This window comes from Athene noctua, chromosome 3 (genome assembly GCF_965140245.1).
Source record: "Athene noctua chromosome 3, bAthNoc1.hap1.1, whole genome shotgun sequence".
Lineage (NCBI taxonomy): Eukaryota > Metazoa > Chordata > Aves > Strigiformes > Strigidae > Athene > Athene noctua.
In genome coordinates, this window is record NC_134039.1 from 1806735 (window position 1) to 1830970 (window position 24236).

A 24236-nucleotide genomic window follows, 5' to 3' on the forward strand; every position below is an offset into this window, starting at 1 on the left:
AGAGAAGACTAACTGATAAGCCTTCAAATATCTAAAAGCTTCCTGCAGAGTGGAAGGTATGAAGCTCTTCTCCATCCCACTGGAGATAAGAAAAATAGAGTGGACCACACACAGCAGGGGAAATTCAGATTGCATGGAAGGAAAAATCTCTTCATGCCACCTAAACCACCTCTGAAGGCTGTTGGACCTTCACTGGGAGAGGCACTGCACACCTGGCGCGTACACGGGCGTCCGGCAGGGGCGGGGTGGGTAAACGTGGTCCTGCCTGGTGGCCGAGGCTGAGTGAGTGACCTTCTTAAGTCCCTTCCAGCATATTATCCAAGTTTCTTTGAGCTCTGAAGCGTTCAGTGTCTTGAAGGCAATATTTGGCCAAGGTGAAGGTCTTTCGAATATCCCACGAGGTAATTCAATCTGTTGAAAATGCCAGGGGGATGCTCCAGTGTAAATCAAAAAGGAAATGTGGTAGTATCTCTGTATTTTAATGTAAATACTGCGACGGCCTGCTTGAACAGAGAAAATGGGGGAAAATAAGTACAATTGTGTGTTTTCTATGCAGTCAGTTTAATCTGTTTGCTTGTCAGAAGTGGCCAATAAGGTAGTTGGTTTTCCCTTGAAGCTGGGTGGAAGAATGGTTGTACCGCAGTAGGCGTTCAAGAAGCAGATCAGTTTTCTGTGAATAAATAGAGGCTGGTTATTTATGGAAAAAGGCTGAGGATTACTCCTTTGTGTTCATTGTTTGCCGTTAAAAGGCCACAAGCATTTAAATGGACCTCCAAATCGATGTCTTCTGAATACAAGCTGTTGTATCTCAGGACAGAAAAAAATACACCCAAAGAGAATAAATCTCCGGTGAAACGGATTGTTAGAAAATAAACGTGTTACACGACTGCAGAAGGTAGGAAGGTTTTGGTGGCCTGGGCACTTCTCCTTGCTGTGGTCTGGGGTGTAGATCAGTAGCAGCACCCCTGAATAAGTCTTAGTGTAGTGAACCTGGATCCAGGGGAGCTGAGTACCTAAGTCTCTGTTGCTGTTAAACGAACCCATCTAGATCTGTCCAGCTGTTTTGGTAGCGTGATTGAGAGCTGTGACACGCTGTCCTTGGGACTGCTGAGGCCACTGACCTCCTTTCTTCCCAGTCCGACCAGTACACCCAGCCTTCCCTTCCCACCAAGCCTTGGTGTGACCAAAAAGCCAGAGTTCCTGTGGCAGGGCAGCCCCGGGGAACCTTTTCTGTTTGCCAGGTCAAACTCCTACCAAAGAAAAAGTCCAAAAGTGAACTTGGCTCAGCCGATTTCACGGCTGAGGGAGACACAGCTGCAAAATACAATCTTAAGTACAGAAAATAGCTGTTACAGCAGTACAGCATGTGATTGGAATTTGGGTCCAGGTAAGCACATAATTATAATTTTAGAAGAAACTGGCATGTGTAAAGGGCGTTGTGTGGTTTGCAGGGGAACCTATACCACCACCCTGACTGAAAGCAGACAGTTTGTACGGAGCGGCTGTGGTTGACCTCCAGAGTATGACCTTGATCCCCTTCTCCAGCCGTGCCCCTGTCGTGGGGAGGGCAAAGGGAGAGTGGCAGGAAGAAAGCTTCAAAAGTGACACCTGTTGTTCACACCACTTGTATATTTTTAGCACACGTGAGTCTGAGCACCGGGGTCTGCAAAAAGTTGGCACGATGGTCAAAAGATGGAGCTGCTGCAGAGCACTCCCGCCCTAACCCACCGGTGGAGCATCTCCGTGCTGACTTGCTGCCACCTGCTGCTCATTCTTTGGAAAGAGCCCCCTTGGTTACCGGCAGCATTCAGCCAATCGCTGCCGGATGGAGGGCGGGTTTGTTCCCCAAAAAAGGTTGCTCCGGGTGCTGCCCTCGGCCAGCCAGCGTTTCCAAACACGCTCAGTGCTCTTGCCATGTGTGGTCTCTGAACGATGCTTTGAATCGAAATTTTTCCGGAATTATTAGTAACGCTGCCTGCCTTAATCCTTGTGCCCCAGGTCTGAAGAAACTTGATTTTCCCAGGGTGGGTGGAAAAGTTAAATTTCAACTACTGGAAATCAGAGATGACCTTTATAGCCTGAACAAGAACAGAATTGTACTTTCTGTTTTTGTCTAAAGAAAGTCTTTGCAGTTGTGTATTAGGGCTCCCACAATATTTGCTGCTTTACTCCATCTGCTGTAGTTGTAAGAATGTGAGGGAATCTGGGCTATTGTTTGCAAAGGTAAGTTTGGGGTCTTCGAAGAAAAAGAAATCTAAAGGAAATCTAAAAGAAATCTAAAGGAAATCTAAAAGAAATCTAAATGAAATATAAAAGAAATCTAAAGGAAATATAAAAGAAATCTAAAGGAAATCTAAAAGAAATTGAAAGAAATCTAGGCAACCTGTAGCCTGTGGATCTACCAAACCAGCAAAATGCATCCTTTTATAAAAGTTTCTGTCATTCAATAAAAGCTCATGAATATTCATGGCTTTTCATTTGAACACTCATAATTATTAGTACCAGGAAAACAGGAGCTATTACTCTGGATCTCTCTTTGCTTACAGAGAAGCGGTTCTTCAGGCGTTCGAAATCGGGTGACGTCCTGGCCAAGAACCCCGTGGTGCGATCAAAAAGCTACAACAACCCGCTGCTGACGCCAGTGGCCGAGTATGAAACCGAGGGCATGGCTGCCAACGGAACGGGCATCCGAAGGCACTCCGTCTCGGAGATGACCTCCTGCCTGGAGCTCCAGGGCTACTCCAACCTCACCACTATCATGGACAACGGCTCCAAGAGCTCCATGACAGCCACGAAGAGCTCGCTGCCGGGAGAGCAGGAGAGGCCCGGCGCCGTGCAGTGCTCCAGCAAACTCGGCACCGTGGAGCCACAGAAAGGACTCTTCCACTCCATGGACGACCCACACAGGTCCTTTGAGCTGGACAGGGACCCTTCCTTGATACCAGTTCCCTCTTCCAGCCCTGAGAACATAGTAGATCAGATTTTGGAGTCGATTGACTCTGATTCTGAAGGCATTTTTATTGATTTTGGCCGAGGCTGTTCCAATTCATCCGCATACAATGTGGACGTCAACAGACAGAGCATCATGTGAAGGACACCGGGAGACAAACCTTGGGTTTTAATATTCCATATGAAAGCTACTAAGGTGTTGAGTTGGACTGTGGGCAAGCTCTCTGTCCGGTCAGAACCTCTGCTGTAAGTCATCCCGGCTGTACTGAAGTGCACAAACACGAGTTTACAGCAGGTGGGAATCTGCTGCTAGGGGGAAGGAACTCCGGCCACTTCTCCCTGTCCCCGTCACTCTGCAGTCAGATTTCCTCTTGTCTTTATAAACTTAGGGATTACACAAGCTGACAAGTGTCTGGTAAAATGCTATTAGTGCAGCTGGCAGTGTTTGTTCGGTAAAACAGCCTAGCAAATAGCTGTGTTCACTTTTAATTTTCTCAAGAGATTTCCTGTAGACAGCAGGTCGTTCTTGAACTGTAACACCTCAGCCAGAGCAAAAACATACCCTTTAAAAAAAAAAAAACAACAAACCTAGAGGCTGTGGGCCTTCGTGCCACAGAATACAGTGATAAAGAAGTCTCTTTTAATCTTTTTCTTGTACATCTTGTATGCACTCCTTTGCCTAATAGTGAGTTCTTGAAGAAAGGCAAATAAACAGCAGTGTGCTGCCTGATGTCACGCAATGCCTCATGTCTCATGTTCTGTTTCACAGCCAGTACCTCGGGCCTGTGGGAGAGTTGTCTGGAAACTGGCCTTTAAGGCCATGTTAATTTGCTCTGAACGTGGCACTTCCAGGAAATCTGAGCGCTGTCAACTCCTGGAGCATCCATTGTGTGGAGAGATTCCAGGAGAATTCAAGTTATTACTTGTTTCTTGAATAAATAAAGATATGGCCTCTCGGTGGAAATCCTCATTATATATTTATATTCTTGAAGAAGTACAATAATGCTTATGCTGTCAGCTGTGTATCGATACCTGGGGAGTGTGAACCTTGCAGCTCTTCTCATCCTGAGTGCTCCCAGCTCCTCGATTCTCCCTCGCAGTAACGTGGTGGTGTGAGAGTGGTTTTACAGATGCTGAGGTGAAGTAGAAATCCTGATGCACAACAGATTGTTGATCAGATGGTTTCACAGTGAAGAAGGAGCTACTTCAGGTCACTCCAGTCTCTGGAGGAGAGAGTCTGTCGGTGCCTCCTGAGCTGCTCGGCACAGACTGGTCGTCGCTTTGGCCTGGCAGCACCTGGCATTAGCTCGGGTGCTCAGGGACGCTCCAGCTTCGCTCTGCACTTGCACTGCCAACCCAAACTTCACCAAATTCTTCTCCAGGTTTTTGATTACATTTCTAGGCTCAAGGCCCCACTTCTGATCCTTATTTCCTTTGGCCTCAGTGCCTGATCTTTTGGAAGGTGTAAGCTCAGTCTTTTGCTGCCGCCCCGCATCGCTGCTGGAGATTGCAGGTTGCGGAGGGATGTGCAGCCTCCCCGAAACACCGAGAGTTGAGAACTTCAGAAGGCAGCGGAGGAAGGAGCCTCATAAATGAGCCAGGGGTTTGGTGTCTGGTTTACTTGTTTGTGTTGGCTGTGTTCAGCTGTGCAGGCTCCCCTACAGCTAGGCACTGAAGTTAGGTCATACATAAAAAGTTTCTTTCACACAGAGATAATAAATAATTGCTTTGATGTCCCAACAGTCTCAGACTTAACAGCTGGGGAACGCGCCTGGATGAGACCATCTGCTGTGGGGCAGAGTCAGTGCGGAGGGACGTAACACCAAGTGCAGAAAAGCAGCAGAACGTACCCGCAGCAAGAGCAGCTCCGGCGCCTGGGAGGATCTTTGAGATCCACTGAACAACTCGGGAGGCAGGGACATAACTACCCCTCTGGATGTGCAAAGGAGAGCTTCCCTCCCGATGGGCCTGAGCGTGCTGGCAGCTTCCTCACCTCTGAGACCGATCAGGTTCCTGCCAACCGGTTGGTGCTACCAGTGGGTGTGTAAACACCCTCTCCTGTCCGGGGGCACGATGGGCCCACGGTGTCAAGGCACGTTGGGTGCCACGTTTAGCCCTGTGCAAAGCACCAGAGAGGGGAGGTCTTGCTCACCTTGGAGCCAGGCATTTCCAAGTGTCCTCAGGTGTTACCAGCTCCTGTGCTGGTCCCCTCAGCCTCTACCCTCATTCCTTCTAGCAAACACTCTTCTATTTCCTGAATTTTAGGTTAGAGAAAAAGAGTATCCACAGCCTTGTTCTAAGTGCAGGGAGGAGAAGAAAGATTCAAATCCCTACAAGAAAATTAAAAAAAAATAAGGCGGATCAAGGTCTCTGCACACCTTCTTCCTTTAAAGAACATTAAATGTAGTAAGAGTCATAAGCTTACTTAATTACTGGGGAATATTTAAGGAGAGTTTCAGCTGAAAGGAGAAAGGGAACTGCTAGGACCCTTCCCACCTGAGCTTTGGTGGGGTTCATCCCCTCCCCTGTGACAGGAGACCTTGAATCCCCTGGTGTGCTGGCGAGGAGCTGACCTCTCCCACCTTGCACGCATGGAGCTCGTGAATGAAAATCCTCCTCTGCCTGCTTTAAAAGGTTGTTGAGGGTTCAAGACAGGAGTATTCCTAGCAGCCACCTCAGCAAACCTCAAAGAGAAGCAGGATTTAGGAGACAATCTCATCTTCAGTGTCTCCTCTTGGCCGGGGCAGGCAGCCTGGTGCCTGTTGTACCAGCCTGCTCTTGGACACGTCACCTTCCCACTGCTGCCTGGGGACCAGCTGTCCTGGAGCACTGTGGCATCGCAGCCCAGCACTTCCAGTCCAGCCTTTACATTTCTAACTCTTACCCTTAAAGCGGGCTCTTTAGGGTCAAAGCTCTAGCAGCAGGAGGAGGTAACGGAGGCTTTCGGGAGCAGCATGGAGACTATTTAGTAGATACAGAGGGCAGCCCCTTCACCTGGGCTGCGTTGGAGAAGGGCAGAAAAGCAAAGCAAAGCAAAACCCAGCCCTGCCCTGCTCCACCCTGACCCCAAAACTGATTACCACCTGTGATAGCGGTGATGAGTATTTAGGGAAGTTGGGTTCAGCCCTGGTGGGATTCACTGCTTGTTGTTAGGTGTTGGGGTTCACTGCTGAGCTGAGAAAAGACCTGTGTGGAGCCTCTGTAGGATGAGGAGTATCTCAGCTGTTTCAACTGAAGAAAGTAAACCTGGTGATGCTGCAATGGAACAGGCAGAGCTCTGCTGCTGTTGTGGTTTAGAGTTTGCTGAACTGAACCTGCCTCTGCTACCAACTGTATTTACAAAAGTGTTTTGTGTGCTGAGCTAAAGCTCTTCTGCTGGGGTAATGACCACAGAAGGAGCAGATGTATTCTGACTCCAGGGGTTCAAGCTGCAGTTTCAGGGCTACTTTTTAATTAAAGAAAACATTGTAAACTCAGCAGGCTTGCTACAAAGAGCCTGAAAATCTGAAGTCAGAGTTAAGTTCCCTACTGCAGTGGTGACAGGGTGGCATTTTGTCTCTCCTTCAAGTTTGTGTTAAAGTACGCAGGCAGATAGGACCACAAGCTGAAAAACTGGCTGTGGGGGTCTAGCTAATCCGCTATGAAAGCCACCATCTCTCTCTTGTCCTCAGAGATGACATTCCTCATCAACTCATTCCTTGAGAAGTGGCTGGGGGCGCTGGGCTCGGGAGGAAGATGTAGACAGAGCTGCGCTCCAGCCCCGTGCCTTGAGCCTCTGCAGGTCTGGTTTGTAGTTGCAGGCGATCAAAGCCCAGTGTTCAGTGACTTTAAATGCTGCACGGATGTGAGGTCACCCCAATTTGTGATCCTTCCACTAGTAATCCCAATGCAGACGAGTCAGGGATGTGGTTTTAGAGACAAATCATGGAGTTATTACAAAGGAAGAATGTGTATCAAGAGTAAAAGTGCCGGTTCTTGCTAAAATATATTTATGAAGTGACGGCTTTCAGCTTTCAAATGCTGCTCCGTGGCAGTGTCCCAGTGCACCAGCGATGCTCAAGCTTTGTCCCCAAGGGGACATTCCCAGTGTGCCAGATGTTCCTCTCCACCCTTCCTTTCTTCCAATAAGCTGTGGCATTTTGTATCCTAACCCAAAAATCAAAAGGTGTCTGCTCTTTCCCTGGTTGGGACAGGTTCCAAAACCCTATGAGGGATAATACAGAGCAACAGGTAGCACTTAAAGCTCCTGTCATCTGGCACTGCAGGGTGAACGTTAATGCAAGTGAAAGGAACTGGGAGACGAAGCCGATGAACAGCTGCTGAGCTCGGGAGAAGTGATCCGGCTCCCTGGAGCACAACTGGAAGTAGCAGAAGAACTGGCTCCAAATAATGCTGCCTAAATGGAGGGATTTTTTTGTAGAAATGGGGAAAATTACTTTCCATTATTCAATTAGCTCCTGGCAAGCTGGTTTCGATAGTGCTGTTGACTAAACCAAATTGCTGATGCCATCTGAACCACTAAGCTGTGGTGACAGAAGAGCTGTGCGCCACCTTCTTCTAGGGCCACCATACAGACATGCGAGTATATGGAAATACACCTGTCTGAAGGGACCACCCCTACATCTCTAACCAGAGCTTTATTAGGATGATATGGTCTGCAGAGGTGTGACTGTCATTCCAGAATTTTTCTCAAAGCACCAAAATTTGGAGGCAGGGAGCAGAAACCCAGATATCAGCTGCAAATCACACATGCAGCCATTTTAATAGTACACAAATCCTTGCCACTGTGCTCTCCAGGAGAGTGAAATGCTTGGTTTACAACGGAAGTCGCTTGCACCTTTCCACAAAGGAAAAAATACACTTTGAAAAGGGGAATAAATATATTTTGCCTCGAAGAGCCTTCTAACAGCTCTTTCTCTTCACATGGTGTGGTAGCAACAGCAGCAGATTGCTGTGCTCAGTGGTTTGCAAGTTCCTTGACTGTTCTCATTCGAAGGAGGAGACGGTGCTTGGGGCTGGAAGAGCACCTTGAGCTGGGCGCAGGGTGGAAGGTGCCAAGAAAGCAGCTGCACCGTTGTGCCTCCTAAATCCCACTCGGGTTAGAATTCGTTTTAACTAGCAGCAGGCTTTAGAAAGCCACAGAGCACCTGATGGGTTTTGGGCTGGTGCAGCTCAGTTGCCAGCCCACCCTTTGCAGGGGGGTGATGTGGGGAAGAGCCCCAGGGAGCAGCCGCTGGGGTCGTCCAGGCTGGCTCCTAGTCCCTCCGCAGGGCCTGGAGGACCTCAGGCTCCAGCCTGTTTCCAGCAGATTAAAGGATCTCTGAGGGGTGGAGACTATATCAAATGATTGAACTCCCCAAACTATTGAGAGAAGTCCTAGGAAGTGGTTCATATGTTTTGTGTGGTTCCAGGCGGCTGCAGACAAGCAGACACAAACTCTCCTCGGTGCTGCGTGTTGGCCTCGTTGCTCCGTCAGAGCCCATGGTTAAACTTGACTGGTTTCATCAGACTCAGAATTAAGCTAATGTGTTGTCTCCCCAGAATCCCCCGCCTGGCTTAAATCTGCTGCTTACTCCTCCATATTGCCCTCAGAAGCCACTTTTTGGGGGTGATCAGCAGGAAGGAGCTCGCTTTGACCTACTATCTCAAGGTCGTGATTACACCAGCATTTTCATGTTCTTCAGGCAGGTAACTTGGCTAGTAATTACATAAGGAAAATAGCCTATTCTTTCACAAATGATGCACCCCTCAGGTCTCGTGTTGCATAATTGGATTAGCAAATTGGCCGCTTGCCTGCCTGCAGCAGGATTGCCTACCTGGGAGAGGAGCTGCCAGGACGCTCTGCCAAAGCCTGAGGAGGGAGGGAAGGAGAAACCGGGGGTGTGAGCAGCCGTGGAACTGCCGGGCTGACAGACCTGCCAGAACTTCAGCGTTCGTTAGCTGCCTTTGTGAAAGGAGGTGTCGGAGGCTAAGCTGCTAATTCTGAGGGTCCGCATCAGCATTTTCACCTTGAGATTGCTAACTCTCCCAGAATGTATTTATTTCCTCATTATTTTAGCATGAACTATTTTTTTCCCTTCCGAAAGCAAAGAGTTAGTCTTGGGCAGAGTTTGAGCTAGATTTCAAAATGCATTCCCTTTAAAAATCCCAGCCCTCTGAACTCTGGGTTTGGAAATCAGGATTTGGAGGGAATTCTTAGGGCACTGTTGTTGTTTTTACAATGAAGATTAGTCTTGGGATCAGATTGCTGGGCTGGAACTCAGATACCGGGCTGGCTTAATTCCATGTCCTTTACGGGCTTTTTGCATAGATTTAAGTCACTAATTAGCTCTATACCCCTTCAGAAAAGGGGATAATGTTCTTATCTGTCTTTTGCCTGAAGGATTGTCTGTTGCTTGAAGCTTTCATGATAACATGCACAACAAGAGGAGAAGAGGCAGTGTCAGAGAACGATTGAATGTAAATCAGCAGCGCAACCCCAACTTTTGTGTGTTTAACATCGTTGCCATCATATTTCCGAGTAGCTGCATCACTGATTTAGTCTGTACATGCTAATTAATTCTTATTTATGATCTGTTGCCTGTCTACCTACATGCCTTGTTTGGCTTTCCTCCTCGACAGCAATCCACTGACGTGTTTCCAGTCTCTGTTTCTTCAGCTGATGTTACCTCTTTAATACTCTGTGAGCTTTGAGTGGGTTTTTTTCTTCCTCCAGTCCATGTTACTTGTTGCCCGTTACTCTAAGTTGTCTATTCCTCATGTTCTGTCCTGAATATACTCAGTAACCTCCAGGAGCAAATATCCCAGCTTCACCCTTCATCCGTCTCTTCCCATCGAAAAACTGAAAGGCATTAGGTTTGATTTCCAAAGACGAATATTAATCTTCCCACTTGCAGTAGTTTCAGGGAAAATTGAGATCATAATGTTCTTCGTGATCACTCAAATGTTTTTTTTCCGTATACAGATGTAAAGGTTGCTAGTTTGTAAGTGTTTGGATCATACCCTTGGGCTTATTTTAAAATACAGTTGTGGTACCTGTGCTCTCCAGTTCTCTAGTACAATGTCCATTTGTTGTATCTTATTAAGCCACTTCATTCTTAAACCCCGTGGGGGGTTGGTTAAGTCATCTGGGATGGTAACAACGGTCAGGAGAAGCTGGTAACCTCTTGGGGGTGTCCCCAGGCCATCTCTTTACAGGGCAAGATTGAGCAGTAAAGGTAGACATGGAAATGCTGCACCTCAAAATTGGAACCAGAACGGCCTGTGGGTGCTAGAGCAGACAAAAGAGGGAAACCATTTAAAGGCAAAACTTAACTGACTTCAAATGCAGCTCAAATCTCACCCCGTATCTGCGCCAGCAGCTTTGTAACGTCGCTGATCTTAAACCTTGTTCAAGCCTCCCGGGAGGAGGAGGGTGAACAGAAATTATTCTGAAGGAAAAAACTGTGCACGGCTCTGGGTGGAGAGTTTGGTAAGAATTTTCCAGGGTAAGGGTGGAAAACATTTTCTGTTTCACCAGTTCAATTTAAATCCTGATTTGTCATACAAATGTTCCCGATCTTTGGCACAGTTGGCTTTTAACATTATTTTTAACTGGTTTTTGTGTCACCCACTCCAGGAGGGAGGAGTGGTGGCAGTTGAGTGCACCGTACCGCCAGCAATCCAGGCAGTGCTCAAGTGGGTAAAAGCTTTCTGAAGAAAACTCCAGATTTCCAGGGCATGTTGACTGAGGAGGAAGAAAGGGCTTTGTTGCACAAACATTCCTGCAACTCCCCAGCTGCTTCTGTGCGCAGCGAGGGGGAAGGCGATCAGCTGCACTCTCCAGCGTGTGATGAACACTGCCAAGAAAAACAAGCTCAGGGCATTAGTTATTTCCCAAATTCCCTCTTTGGGCCGAACACCAAGGACTGTTCATGCACCAAATGGTGTTTGGGTGCCCAGACCCAAGGTGGCATTTGAAGTTTTACTGTTCAGTCCAGACGCAGCCAAATGTATCTGCGTAGGTGCTAGTCCCCCCCCTCCTCTTTTTCATTTCCCATAAACTGATTATTTCCCATAAACTGGTGAATTCATGGTTATTGACAAACAGCTCTAATGTTTTGAAATTGGCTGTGCGTGGGTCGAGCGCTGGAAGGGACTACAGATGCATCCACAGTGGATGGATCTCTCCAGATAGCTCCACCAGGCTCGTCCATGGAGCATCAGGGAACCTTCTGCAATGGGAGCCTGCAAGCGTCCAGCACTGGCCCTGTCACTCTGGAATTAGCAAATGATGAAGAAATGGAGTAAAACTGATGCCACCCTTAGCAGGGAAGGAAACGGCGCGTTGATGACTCCTCCTTGCACGACCAGGCTGGAAGGACCACGCACGTGGTTACTGCGCAGGTGCAAGTGAATCCAACTTTCTGTCAGCAAGACTCACTTAATGATTTGCTCACGCTGAGGAACTAACTTGATATTCTGCCTTTTGTATCTTCCAGAAGTTGTTCGTTAAGTGCTGTGTGTGGGCATTTCCTTGGCTGGTAATGCTGCGGTTCAAATGCTTCATTTTAAACGCTCACAGCGGATGTATCAGTCTTGGTTCAGGTTGTAGGAGTATTCAGATATAGCACCAAGTCACTGCTAAACAGTCTCATACATACAAAGATTTTTTTTTTCCTTATTCTTGAAACTATCGTGTATTTTCTTCTGACTGGTTGAGTTCAGGGATTTCTGTGTGTGGTGGGTGGGCTTTTTTACTTGGTTTTTTTTTCCCAGTGGGTGCTTTAAATCACACCTGAAGTCCTGCTTTTCTGCTCTTGGCTAGGATTATTTCTCTGTCTTTTCTAATACAGATGATGGTACGGTTCTTATTTCTTCTTTTGTGCAGTGAACCACCCAGCTAGCTCACTGGGACACTGACAAAAGCTGAGCACTGCCTTCACGTATGGAGATGCTCCCTCAGCAGTGTGCCAGTGGCCAGGCTGATGGTTTAAGAAGGGAGAGATAACTGAAAAGGCCTGACTCAAATGGTGATGCTGTTTGTCCTTTCCACTGGGATTTCTCTTTTCCCTCATCAGTCTAGTGGCTGTTGCCTTTCTGACCAATCTTGTTGACTCTACAAGCTACAAAGACAGACACTACAATAATCTTGTTGGGGTTTGGGATCTGTTTCTCAGGCTCCTTTTTGCATGGCCAAGAAGCCTGTTGATGAGGGAGGTGAAGATACCAAGGAGATGCACCCAGAGCTGAGCGTCTCCTTGGAGCTACTCCTGCTGCAGCCCTGCAGAAGACAATTTCCCATCTCATGTGGTCCAAAGTGAACAGTTTTCTCCAGCAACAGCCCCTCCTCTCTCTTCTCCAGCCCAAAGCATATGTAAAAACTGCTCAGAGTAAGGAGTCTACTCAGCATAAACACTTCCCCTTCTAGCAGAGGCTTTTCAGGAGGGCTACTCCGTGCAAGGTTGGCTCATCCACTGCCACAAGCCAATGTTTTCCCAGTGCAGGAGTCCAAAGGCAATTCTTGGAGGGCAGATCCTTCCTCACAACTGCTTGGGTAGCAATCAGTCTTCAGACTAAGATCTTCTGCAGTCTATTTCTGCAGGATTTCTATGGCCTCACCTCTGTGATTCCTTGGGTGAGCAGTGATATCAAGCCTACACCATCTCCTGTTGGGATGAAAGGATCCTGCAGGTCCACTTCTTCGCCTGTCTCCCTGTGCTCTCCGGGCCAAAATGCCTGGTCTATAGCAACAGACCAAATAAATCCACATTCTTGCCTCCAGACGCTGGCCCTCAGAAAATAAACATATTTAAAATGTTGATTTATTACTGACAGTGGCAGTGCTAGTGCTTTCTAGACGGTGGTGCCCTTCCTCGCTGGAGGGCTGTGGTGGAAATAGTGTTGTCTCTGGCCCAAGGTGCAAATCCTCTTCTGGGACACACTTTCTGCTCCAGAGCAGTGGCTCGGTGCCAGCATGCACAGTGGAACAATACTCAGAAAAATGTTAGTGAGGGTTGTACAGTTTTGTGAGGACGGGTCCTACTGCCCCTAAAGAAGAACCGCTCCATTTATTGACTCCAACAGCTTGGTCCTGAGCCGCTCGTATCAAGAAATGTGGATCTTGTGTGCGTCTCAAGATCGCTCATCGATAGACATCCCTGCTGCTTCGTGGGCTCGGTGGTATCACAGCTCCCTTTAGGTGCTTCCTGGGTTTGCGGTGGATTAGAGCTCGTTCAGTATTACTGTGTTACTATCCAAACTGTCCACTGGATTGCACCATTGCTCCAAATAAATGCATCTGGAAGCAATGCGGCATCTAAGAGTGGAGGAGCCAGCTCTGTATATAAAAGGCCTTTTGTGTTCTCACTTTCCAAAGTCCCTCGGAGAGAACAGCAGGAACATGCTGAGCTTGCTACAAGAAAATCAGTCTCTGATCTAACTTGTGTCTTCATATGTGGGCTGACGGGGACTGAGAAACACGACAACCTTACCCCGCTCTGATTTCCTTGGGCCCTGGTCCTGCAGCATTCTCAGCCACGGGGATGAGCTGGGCAAGAGCTGACGCGTGGGCATCTTCACAGAACACCACCCCTTCTGTGGCCTCTCCTCTCACGGTGAAGGCGAGAAGACCGGGCAACTTGGAGAACTAATTTCTCCTTTGAAAGACCCTGGTGAGAGGAAGAGAGAGCGGAGAGGCAGCACAGAAAGGCAGAGTCCAGCACAAGCAGGGCCATCTCCTGAGACGTGAAGAGCTGGGACGTGGAAGGCCCTTTTAATGAACTGGAGCACACAGCTCTGGCTTCCATCCCGCACGTCGCATCTCTAACCCTGGCACGCCTGGAGTTGCTGGTATCTTCCCTCTACCCCAGCCCAGGAGCCGGCAACCTGAGACACAGGCAATGCCTCGGGGCTGCTTAAAGCTCAGTAGCTGAAAGATCCATTTTTACAGAGAGATTAGATGACCCTCCATTTTTTTGGACCACATTTTGGATTTGGGCCACACGTAGCCCCTCTGCCTCAGGCCCTGTGCAAGGCAGGGAGCTCTACCATCGGCATGCAGGTCCACCAGTGGGTCTCCTTTGGGGTCTCTGGGGGAGGTTCCCCAAACCTGACCTGCCAGTTTGTGTTTATATCGGAGCTCTCTGGTCAGCCAGTCATGTGGATCCTTCTTTGTCTTGCCTTGGTGCCATTCGGTTGCTGTAAGTCTCCAGTGGGCCAGGACTCCCTGTTGTGACCTGGTTGGGCTGCCTTGCAGCTCTGCTGCATTCCCTGTCCTGCCCATCACCTTCAAGCCACAGTTGGGGCGTTTCTCTGGCCCGTGCGAGGTGTTCAGGGAGGGCCCCGCAGACTCCTCCAGAGCCCCCAGCAGAGCACATGGGCAGGTCACGGAGGGGCACGGAGGGGCTGGCATGGGCTGAGAGCTGAGGGCCAGGGTGTCCCCAGCAGGGCAGTCCCTTGTTCCTTCCCGTGGGGCTTTCCAGGATGCAAAATACTGTTACTGAGCTCACAGGCACCGTGACTCTGAGAGGCAGCCTGGCCTGATCCCCCTGGGCTCAAACGGCACGCTTTTGCTCTGAGTGGTGAAGGAAATGAGGTGGTTGACTTCTACAATTCCCAGCATCTTTACTCGAAACACATAGTTCTGTATCCGTGAATCATGTACATGAGACCAGTGGTTGTTACTGGGCTTTCTGCCTTGGCACAGCATTTCAGCTAAACGTTTCAGCTTAGTCCCATTTCTTTCTGTGTGCCTGTGCCAGAGCTGTGCCCTCTGTGCTTCTGCATGTCCAGGCTGGGCTTTTGGTACCTTCTCATCTCCCCTGTGCCCTGCTGGTACCCCACAGCTCAGCAGAACGCTGCCTGTTTTCCTCTGGTGACACTGCTCCTCTCATGAATCTTGACTGCTTGTGTCTGACAGCTGTGATATTGACTCTGTGAACCTTTCTGACAATGAGACAGACTCTGTTATGCTGAGCAAAACCTTAATGATGAGAAAAACAGCAGGGATGAGCCACCTTGGTGGCTTTTCTGAGAGATGAGGAGGAGGTAAGGCTGCTTGCACAGAGTCAGGACAGCTGTGGGAGTGGGAGAAGAGGTGGCACTGGAAACATGAGAAGAGCTTTTTGCCTTGCTTCAGGTGGTGCAATGGGCCAACACAACTGAGGGACACCCGTCCCCAGAGCACGCAGGAAGGGGAGCGATTATACTGCGTCTGGGCGTTTAGCTCCTGTATATCTGGTCTTAAGGCAAGGCAGACTTCAAAACAAGTTGAGGTGCAGGTGCTTAACTCATGTCTAGCAAGACATATTAATTGCTTTATTGCTGTGCCCCAAGACCTTGAGTAAATTAAAAAAAACTTCACTCCAATGCAAGTCAGTGGGATACTTGTATGTACAGAGAATCCAAGAAGCTGTACAACGTGCTCCAGCATTGTTATTTTAAGAAATAAGGGTAGAATGTGTTATTTATTTTGCTGAAAACCAGCTATATTGTGCAAACATGGAAGTTAAGCTTTGCAGTCATTGTTGAGTTGTAATTTAAGATGCCCTTAGGAAACACTGAGTTCAGAAGGAATCTGTATCTTAAAAACATATCCTCAGCGTAGGTAGGAAGTAACCCAGTGTTACAAGTTGCCAGATATCTGTGATTGTTTGAGGCTATTTGATATATCTGTTCAGTCTTTCAGGGATGCTTTGGATGATTCAATTAGGCTTGCAAGGTTTAACAGTTTGTTGTTGACAAAAGCTTTGTGCTGCTATTCCTGGCTGTGATACGAAGGAAGGTCTGCAATATTTGCCTGAGTAATAACTGAATTTTACATCTATCTATCTATCTATATCTATATATATATCTTAGAGCATGAGATAATAGGTTTTGTGCTTTTATTTGTGTGCCATTCGTGTGGTGATATATTGAAGTGCATAGTAGCTGTTTTGTTTTGCACACCTAGCTTAAACAGCAAAACTCCAGTTAACTTACTGGTGTTGTTGGGCCACCGTGTTTTAGATGCTGTGAAAGTGAGTATTGTGCTCAGTTTTTTAAACCTTTAGGCATGATTGGAAGGAAGATATGGATAAAGGCAAGGGCAGGTGTAGAACTCTGCTGCCATTTTACAGTATCTAGAGGTAACCTGGGACAGCATTCTTACAGCCTGGGCACACGGTAATATTAATCGTGTCCTTCCTTTGGGAGTATCTGTTATTCCTCTTAAGTAACCAGCAAAAATGATCCAGAAGTTCAAGGGCTTGTCCAAGGCTATAAAAAATCCGATCTAAATTCATGATTGAACAGATCGTTTCATAGTCCAGTGAACACACAGTCCTCCAGGCTCAAGCATGAAGTAGAGAGCTGGGAGATGCAAATGAGACCCTGAGCTGTGAAAACCTGAGGACACTTGTAAGGGAACTGCAAGGAGCTCCCATCAGTGGAGAGAGGCTAATTCCTAGCAAACCAAATCCTGATCCTCTTCCCTTTTGGAAGTCCTTCCTTCTTCTAGCTGTGCTGGAGGCTCACACCAAGGTGGCACAAGGCAGCTGCATCAGACAGTGCCAGAAGATGCTTCTGCCAGCCCCACGTGCTTGCAGCGCCCGGGCACCCTGCCTGACCAAGCCTGCGCTGAGCATTGCTTGCACAGGTTCTGCCAAGCAAAATGGTCCAAACCTGAAGCGGTACATTCACTTTTCAGGCTCTTTTCTGGCCTGCGCCACATAAGGACAACTAGGCAGAGCACAGGATGAAGCCTTTCACAAGTGGCTTTCACCAGGCTGGAGTGACAGTGTTCAGCATTGTTCTCAGTTAGGAGGTGACATCATGCTTCTTCCCAGTGAAGGCCTCCCTCTTTCAGAAGGACAGACTGACCTCCTGCAACCATAAGTGAGGTTGCCCCAGGATATCTCCGGACAAGGTTTCCTCTCTCTTTGGAGGAGTTGGAGGTGGCTCTGGGTCCTCCTGGAGAAGGAGCATCAGAGCTGAGGCATGGGACGGCAGGCCTGGGAGACTGAACACAGCCCTGTTTGAAATGGACAGCGCAGTCATCCTTGAGGACTCTCCGAGGAGATGTGGTGATATCACCACTTGGAAAGATGCTCAGTGAAGAGGTGAGCAAGGCCAATGCTGAGGAGTTCTGCTGGGGGTCTGGGAGAAGAAGATGGGAAGCAGGATCCTGAGCACTACAACAAAACGCCGCCCCAACTCTGGCTATTGGTCAAGGCCCACTGCTGACAGAAGAGTTTTTCAGGGATTGCTTTTCCTTGAAGGAGCAAAAGCAGCCCAGTTCACCCCGTGTCTGCCACCCAGCTGGGGCTCTTGGCTCAGTGCACTCTGCAGCCCTCTGCAAAGTGGCCTGGGAGGTCCTGCAGGAGCCTCTGCCCTTGATTCTTTGAAGGCCCACTCAGTCCGGCATCGTTCAACTCAACGCAAATGTATCTTGTTGATCCAAATCAACACCTGGTGCACCCCAGCTGCAAAAAAGGGAATCAGCCCTTGCCAAGCACGTAGTCAAATCGCATCTTTCCCGTGGATCCCCTCCCACTGCTTCCTTCACAGGCCTAACCAAGCTACAAAGACAGTCCAGCTGAGGCTCCAGATTATCTTCTGCCCAGCGCCTTTCAAAGCTCCAGTGGCCATCCACCTCCTGTGCCAGGCTACCCAGAGAGCCGTGCTCAGTCTGGATGGGCACAGAGGGAGTGCTGGCCACGGAAGGGTGGCAACAGGAACAGAGGTCTCTGTGTACACCAAGCCAAAAAAATGTCAGGGAGTTCCTGCATGGGTGCGGGAACAAGTCAGGACAAAAATACTGATTGATTCTCCAGCATGTCATCAGCCTGGGGCTTGTGGCTGTAAGAAATAGTTCTTGAGCACTTCTTAGGCATAAATGGGAGTCTCTGGTCAATAGGCTTCTCTTTGGGAAATGTGCCTCAGAGGTTGCTCTCAGAGCAGGTTCTTTAGCTCTGCAGCAATATGCCTGCCCTGTTGTTATGGATAAGCCCCTGAGGAGGACCATCCCTGGGAGAAGCCTTGCCAGGAGGCTGGTGGACAGTCCATTCAGCTGGAATTTCCCACCAGCTATGTTTAAAAAAGAAAGCAAAACAATGGTGCACCTCCTACCTTCCAAAAGAAGTGGCTTTCTTGTAACTGAACTTCTGTTTCGTTCTTTGGGAGAACCAAATCCCTCGTTTGTTTTTTTGTGCCTTCAGGCTGCTATCTGGGAAATGCACCTAGTTCTTGGTTAGAGGTGCTCTGAAGACGAAGTCAATAGAACAAGGCTGGCTTTTATCTTGGGGGTAGTTTGGTCCCTCCCCATGAAAACGTCACCCTTCACAGCCATTTTCTCATTCCTGTACCTGCCTTGCCTCAAGCCCAGCACTGCAGCCAAGTCAGCCAGGAGGAATCCACCAGAAGAGGAAGTTCGCCGTGCCTGCACAGCCGCACCGAGTCAGAATTTTCTCTGTTACTAACAAAGTTATAGAGACAGGCATGGGGCAGCCTCGCGTCTGAGCAAAAGTAATTGTAAATGTGAAGGTTATAGGGTCCTTTCCAAGGTAATGGCCGTTTCTTGTTGCCCAGTAACTTACACTCTTTTTGTTTTGCATGAATTTATTCTTTAAATTTCTGTTGCATTTTTCCCTTATGTATTCCCATAGACACAAGAAAGTTTTCTGCTGGGAACCTCACCCCTGGAGTTGTCCCTGTAGGGCAGTTAAAGGCATTGCCACACCCTGCCCTCCTCCCTACCTCTCTGCTGATCTCTGAACCCTCCCAGGTATCCCGCAAAGGCAGTGCTGGTCTCCCCTGTTCTTCCAGGGCTGTAGTCAGCACTACAGAGGAACATCTGCTTTTGTTGTACTCAGTTCAGAGCTTGTTGGTTTAAATTACACAGGCTTAAGCAACTGAGATGTGAATCTGTTCCCTGCTAAAAGAGCATGGGCATGAGGAGAATGAGGTGGAAGGGGGGGAAAACCAGACGGTGGTTCTAAAAACTTCCTAAAATAATCATAGTGGGATTTATCAGATTGGTTTTATCAGTTTTCAGCACCCTGTGGTTCAGCAGTGCAGCACATCCAGCTGTGAGGCTTTGTAGGGCCACAAGAAAACTGCCACAGCCAGGGGATGCAAAGTGCTGAGCTATCAAACTCACCCTCGCAGTCAGACTTGTTCGAAAAGCAGTTCTAAACCAGCTGGTCAATAGGAGGGTGGAGCAGGAGCTGCTGGTCCTTTCACAGGTAGCATCAGCTCTGTCGTGTGCTGGCAGAGCTGACAGGAGTTGATCTGTGCTTGGCACGGGCTGTGGTTTTGTGGTCAGCTTGCTGGTCGTATGAAGGGCGAGTATGAGGCTGCCCGGAATCGTGTGCTCCTGCAAAAGCCACTTTGCTTTGTACTTCCAAGGGAATTGCAACGAGGTTTTTCTAGAAAGCACTTGGAAAAATACTTCTCATCACAAATACTTGCTGTATGCTGGATTAATTAACAGCATGAGCGATGTAATGGAAATTCTTTAACCTTGTGAACTAGAGAAGGGGGCTTGTAAGAAATAAGGACAGCTGTGTTTAATCCATGACCTGACACGGAAAGCAGGAGCATCAAACTCCACTCCCTTTGATCGACTTTGTGCAGCCAGACATCAGAGGTGCAAAAAGGGACAGAACATCAAGTGGAAGGAAGGGCCCCCGAAAGCCTTGGGGTAGGAGCACGCTCTGAACTCAAAGCTACGCACATAAGATCAGACTTTAAGGTGAGATTTTCAAAGAGACCGAAAAAGAGCAGAGTGGCAGTATTGCTTGTTTTTCATCCGGAGTGGATTTTTCTAAGGTTTCTAATCCGCAAGAGCTCGGTCTCATCTCTCAGCTTCCACTGAGCATTAACAGAGGAGACATGTGTGGGTATAACCAGCAGAATGTTTTAGTTTTTCTTTACAAATGTGAAGATTGCTTTGAGGCAGGAACTGGTCAGTGTCTGATGGTTGAATACAGGGGAGGAACAGGATGTGAAACTTGATTTCTCATTTCTTTTGTATTCGGAGCCTTCTGAAAGGTCTTGTGCTTTAAAGAAGGGTTTGGCTCTGTTTCCCTAGATTTAGGAATTGTAGATTTAGGATTTCCTAGATTTAGGAATCTAACTAACAAATCATTCCGGTTCTTAGCAGTACTGGGTCAAAGCTCTTCAAACTCATCATCTGGTTCTTAAGTCAGAAAAGGGAATGCTGCTTTTTTCCTTTTTGTAGTCTCTGTGTGTCATATCTGGCAGGGGCTGGGTAGTACCATGAAAGGCTTTATAAAACCAGAACTGGCTGTTAATTAGGAGAGGCGTGTACATCTGTCTGCATTTTGTTCAAAGTAGGAACGCCAGCTGAAGACACGTGGATTCTGGGAAGAGTTTCTCCAACCATGTTTCCCCCAAGCATCCTCCTCTAATCCTGCCTAGAAACACCATCTGCAGAAAGCTTTGTCTGGACTAGAAAGTTGTTTGGTGGGGTTTTTTTGTTTTTTTGTTTTTTGTTTAAAATCAGTATTACCCAACTTACTATTTTATAGGTGGACTGTGGACCCCTATCAAACTACTGTCAAAAGTGTGGCCAAGGGTTCTCTGCAGAGAACCTTTGGTTTTGCCACTTTGCTTTTCTTTCCCCAGATGCCGGGCGTCTGCTGGATTCAAAATGGGAAATCCTGTCACTAAAATGTAGTTGTAATACTTGTGAAGCAGTGCTGAGGCATGGGGATGTGCAAAGGGCTCGAGAGATGGTGAAGTAACAGCAAATCACTGAATTCTCCCCCCTCCCACTGGGACCACTGCAAGAAGTGGTGCAAAAATGAACGCTGCAGGCTGCAAACATTCTCCCAGTTAAACAGGAGGTTTGCAATGATGTTTCTTTAAGAAAAAAGTTCTCCCTCAACCCGTGGATCTGAGAGACAGTGAGCAAAGATGTCAGTACCTTGTTAATTAGTAACACCAACTAAAACTCTATGGCCTGGGAAGCTCCTAACCCAGCTCAAAGTCAGTGGATTAATTATATTTTATTCCACACACCCGCCCTCCATTTTAAGGTAAATCGTATTTTAATATGTGACAGTGTGGGAGGAGAGAAAGGAAGAGATGCAGTTCAGTTGTGTAGTTAGTTGTATGCAAAGAAACAAGAGTTAAAACCACGGTGAAAGGTCACTAGCTAGCACCAGTTAATAAATGAAGATCAAGGCCATAGAGACCATGGCACTTAGGAACTACTTATTTGAGCTACGAATCTAGTCTTGGTTACACCTACTGACACATAGTAAAGCCCCTTGAGTTTTTGGGTGTTTTTTCTTTTCAAGGCAAACCTGTAGTGGGACAGGAGCTCGTGCAGTATCTCAAAAGCAGGGCAGTTGGATGCTTATTCTCCACAGAGGGTTTGGATGCTCAGTGCTTTAAAACAGTCTTGGATAGAAATAAAAATGTATGTCCCTTAAAGTGTAAGACCCAGCCTGAGATCTTCCCAGAGGCTCCACACCAAGTCAGAGAAGGCAACTGATTGTGCCTCAGCTGAAAATTAGAATCCACTGATCCATTTGTCTGGTAGAATTGCCCTCAAGTCTACAAGCTATTTCTCACCCCTGCTGTACACATGCTTTCTCCCACAAAGCTATCGTGTTCTGATCACTTGCTTTTCAAATGAATCGGTCAAGCTGTCTGCATTACTCTAGCTTAGCACTGATTCTGGAGTTAATCCACCCTTAACTGGAAACTTTGTGTTAAGTCCTTCTTACCTGGCATAGAAAGGGCAACTTCAAAGATAATGTGAAGGAAGCCAGGGCAGACCTAAAAAACCCAAAAGGGTTGTACACAGTCTCATTTCTGCTGTATATGGGAAATAAAGTAAATCTAGCAAAATAATTTAACTGGAAGGAGAGGGGAAAATTCAGGGCTATTTTCTGACTAGCTGCCCTCGAAGGTCTGATGTAGTTAGTTCCTTCTGGAGTGAAAGGGGTGTCTTTGGTCATTCAGACGCAGCCCTTCACAACTGGAGGACAGAAGATACAAAGACTTCAGACTGCTTTCTGTGCACTCCTGTGGATGATTCAGCCAGTATTCCGTGTTCAGTACCCCCAAGTTACCGTCCCGCCAGGTTATAGCAGTGCCAAAGTGGACGGTGCTGGAAGGAAAGGGAGCTAAGCTGTGCAGTGCGTTAGTTGGTCGCTTCTTCAACATGCAGCAGAACGCATTCAGCCATTTGTTTAATGCCACCGGCTGTTGAGAAGTAGGAGAAAGGGTTGTTGCTACTGTTTTTTACCAAAGCTACCTGATTGCATCAGCACCGGCGTGGCCAGCAGGGACAGGGAAGGGATCTGAGCCCTGGGCTCGGCACTGGGGAGGCCGCCCCTCGCTGAGGGGGTTCAGTTTTGGGCCCCTCACCCCAAAAAGGCCATTGAATGACTCGAGCGTGGCCAGAGAAGGGCAACGGAGCTGGGGCAGGGTCTGGAGCACAGGTCTGCTGGGGAGCGGCTGGGGGAACTGGGGGGGTTCAGTCTGGAGCAGAGGAGGCTGAGGGGAGACCTCCTGGCCCTCTGCAACTCCCTGCCAGGAGGGGGCAGAGAGGGGGGATGAGTCTCTGGAGCCAAGGCCCCAGCGCCAGGCCCCGAGGGAATGGCCTCAAGCTGCCCAGGGCAGGGTCAGGCTGGCTCTGAGGAAGGATTTCTGTGCAGAAGGGGCTGTTGGGCGTTGGAATGGGCTGCCCAGGGCAGGGGGGAGTCCCCGGGATCCCTGGAGGGGTTGAAGAGTCGGGCTGAGCCAGCGCTGAGGGATCTGGGGGAGTTGGGAACGGTCAGGGGGAGGGTCATGGTGGGGCTGGAGGAGCTGCAAGGGCTTTTCCAACCCAGATGGTTCTGGGATTACAGACTAAATTGTCAGCACGTTTGTACACCTAGGCATGGATTGACCAGGGGAGGGGACAGCAGGGAAGAACTCCTTCCATTTCCTCTCCCCACATGTTTTATGCTCACTGGCTCATACTATATCCTGTGCTCCATGTAAAACGGAGCGATCAGAAAGCACACGCTGCCTGCCCGCGCTCCCCTGCCCTGCTCCAGGCAGCAGTGTCATCTGTAGCGTCGACAAGGGAGCACTGCGTTGCTGGCAGTCAGATGGAGGTATGTTTTATTTTAACTTCTCTGATCATTATGCTGGAAGTGGTTCAGTAGCTTAAGAAGTTTAGGGACAAGCAAGGTACGTATTGCCACGGTGTCAGAATGCTGCACTCAGTTTCGAGGGGTCGATCTGTAGCTGTAACTGCCCCAGCCTCTTCCCAAACGCTGCTTCTGCTTCGAGCCTCTCTGCGGTCACCTGTGCGCCGTGTCCTTCAGCAATAGCAGGACGTTCTTGAGAGTTGTGATTTCTTCTTGGCACTCCTCCATAAAGCCACATGTCTCGCCTCCAAATCTTTCTACACGACCCACTTTATTGCAAAAATATCTCAAACAAATCAGCCAGCCAAAATGAGCCGTAATTACTGAGAGCAGATGTTTCCTAAAAGGCCACGTGAAGACCCAAACTGAAATCGCCTTTGGGAACAGTGTTATCTACACAGCAGGTAACCTCCAAGGCCACTTGATTTGATTTCCTTCCATGTGGTTCTTTTAGTCATTTCTTCCTTTTAGCCTCTTGTTCACAACCTAATTCAAGAGGTTTTAGGGCGGAGCATGCCTGTGTACGAGGGCTACTGCATATGGCAAGTTTCTGCTCAGAGCCTCTCCCATACCATCCTCTTCTCCCCTTCTCTTGCAAGGACTCCTTTTTTCCCTCTTCCAAGCTTTCTAATGAATTGCAATTGCCTTCAATCCCTTTTTAATTTTTGGGGTTTGAGGGTTTTTTTTTTCCCCCCAGTCAGTACTAAAGCTATTATGGTTTCACCAGAAGTTTAGGTGCTAGAAGCATCACTTGATGCTTCAGACAGGATCTGGCATTCAACAGCTGCCCCGTTAAGCAAGGAAGTGTTACCCCTTTGAGTACTGTGCCTCGCGCTATGCTTGGGTGAGTAATATCAACCATCCACGTGTACCACGCTCTCCGGAGAGCTTCCCCCTTGCTCTTGGGCTCCTGCTGCACAGATGCAGTTTGGAGATGCATGCTGCCACCCGGCGCTGTGCTGATTCATTGATTTATTGTAATTGGTGCCTTGCAACATCCTCCTGCCACATCCAAAACCTCCTGCTCCACCGAGCCAACTCCACCTCGTTCCTCCAGCCTTAAAGACTGTCAAGGGAGATGGAACCCAAAGTTATGGACTAAATGAACTCAGTAGACATTGTGGAAGGATGGCCCATAGACTAAGGGAATGAGAT

General features: G+C 48.3%; 1 protein-coding gene across 8 annotated transcripts in view; it reads left to right on the top strand.

The window, feature by feature from the left end:
• Nucleotides 1–24236, top strand: part of LOC141958827 (proline-rich protein 5-like) — a 213013-nt gene that overhangs the window by 87046 nt on the left and 101731 nt on the right. For 6 of the 8 annotated variants that reach the window (XM_074901753.1, XM_074901755.1, XM_074901751.1 and 3 more), the window contains one exon: nt 2547–3881. In XM_074901753.1, coding sequence (XP_074757854.1) covers nt 2547–3091 — 545 coding nt within the window. In that variant the 3' untranslated portion in view covers nt 3092–3881. Of the gene's footprint in view, nt 1–2546; nt 3883–8871; nt 8885–24236 lie in introns of those variants that run through there. The other 2 variants (XM_074901746.1, XM_074901749.1) reach the window with 2 other exon arrangements.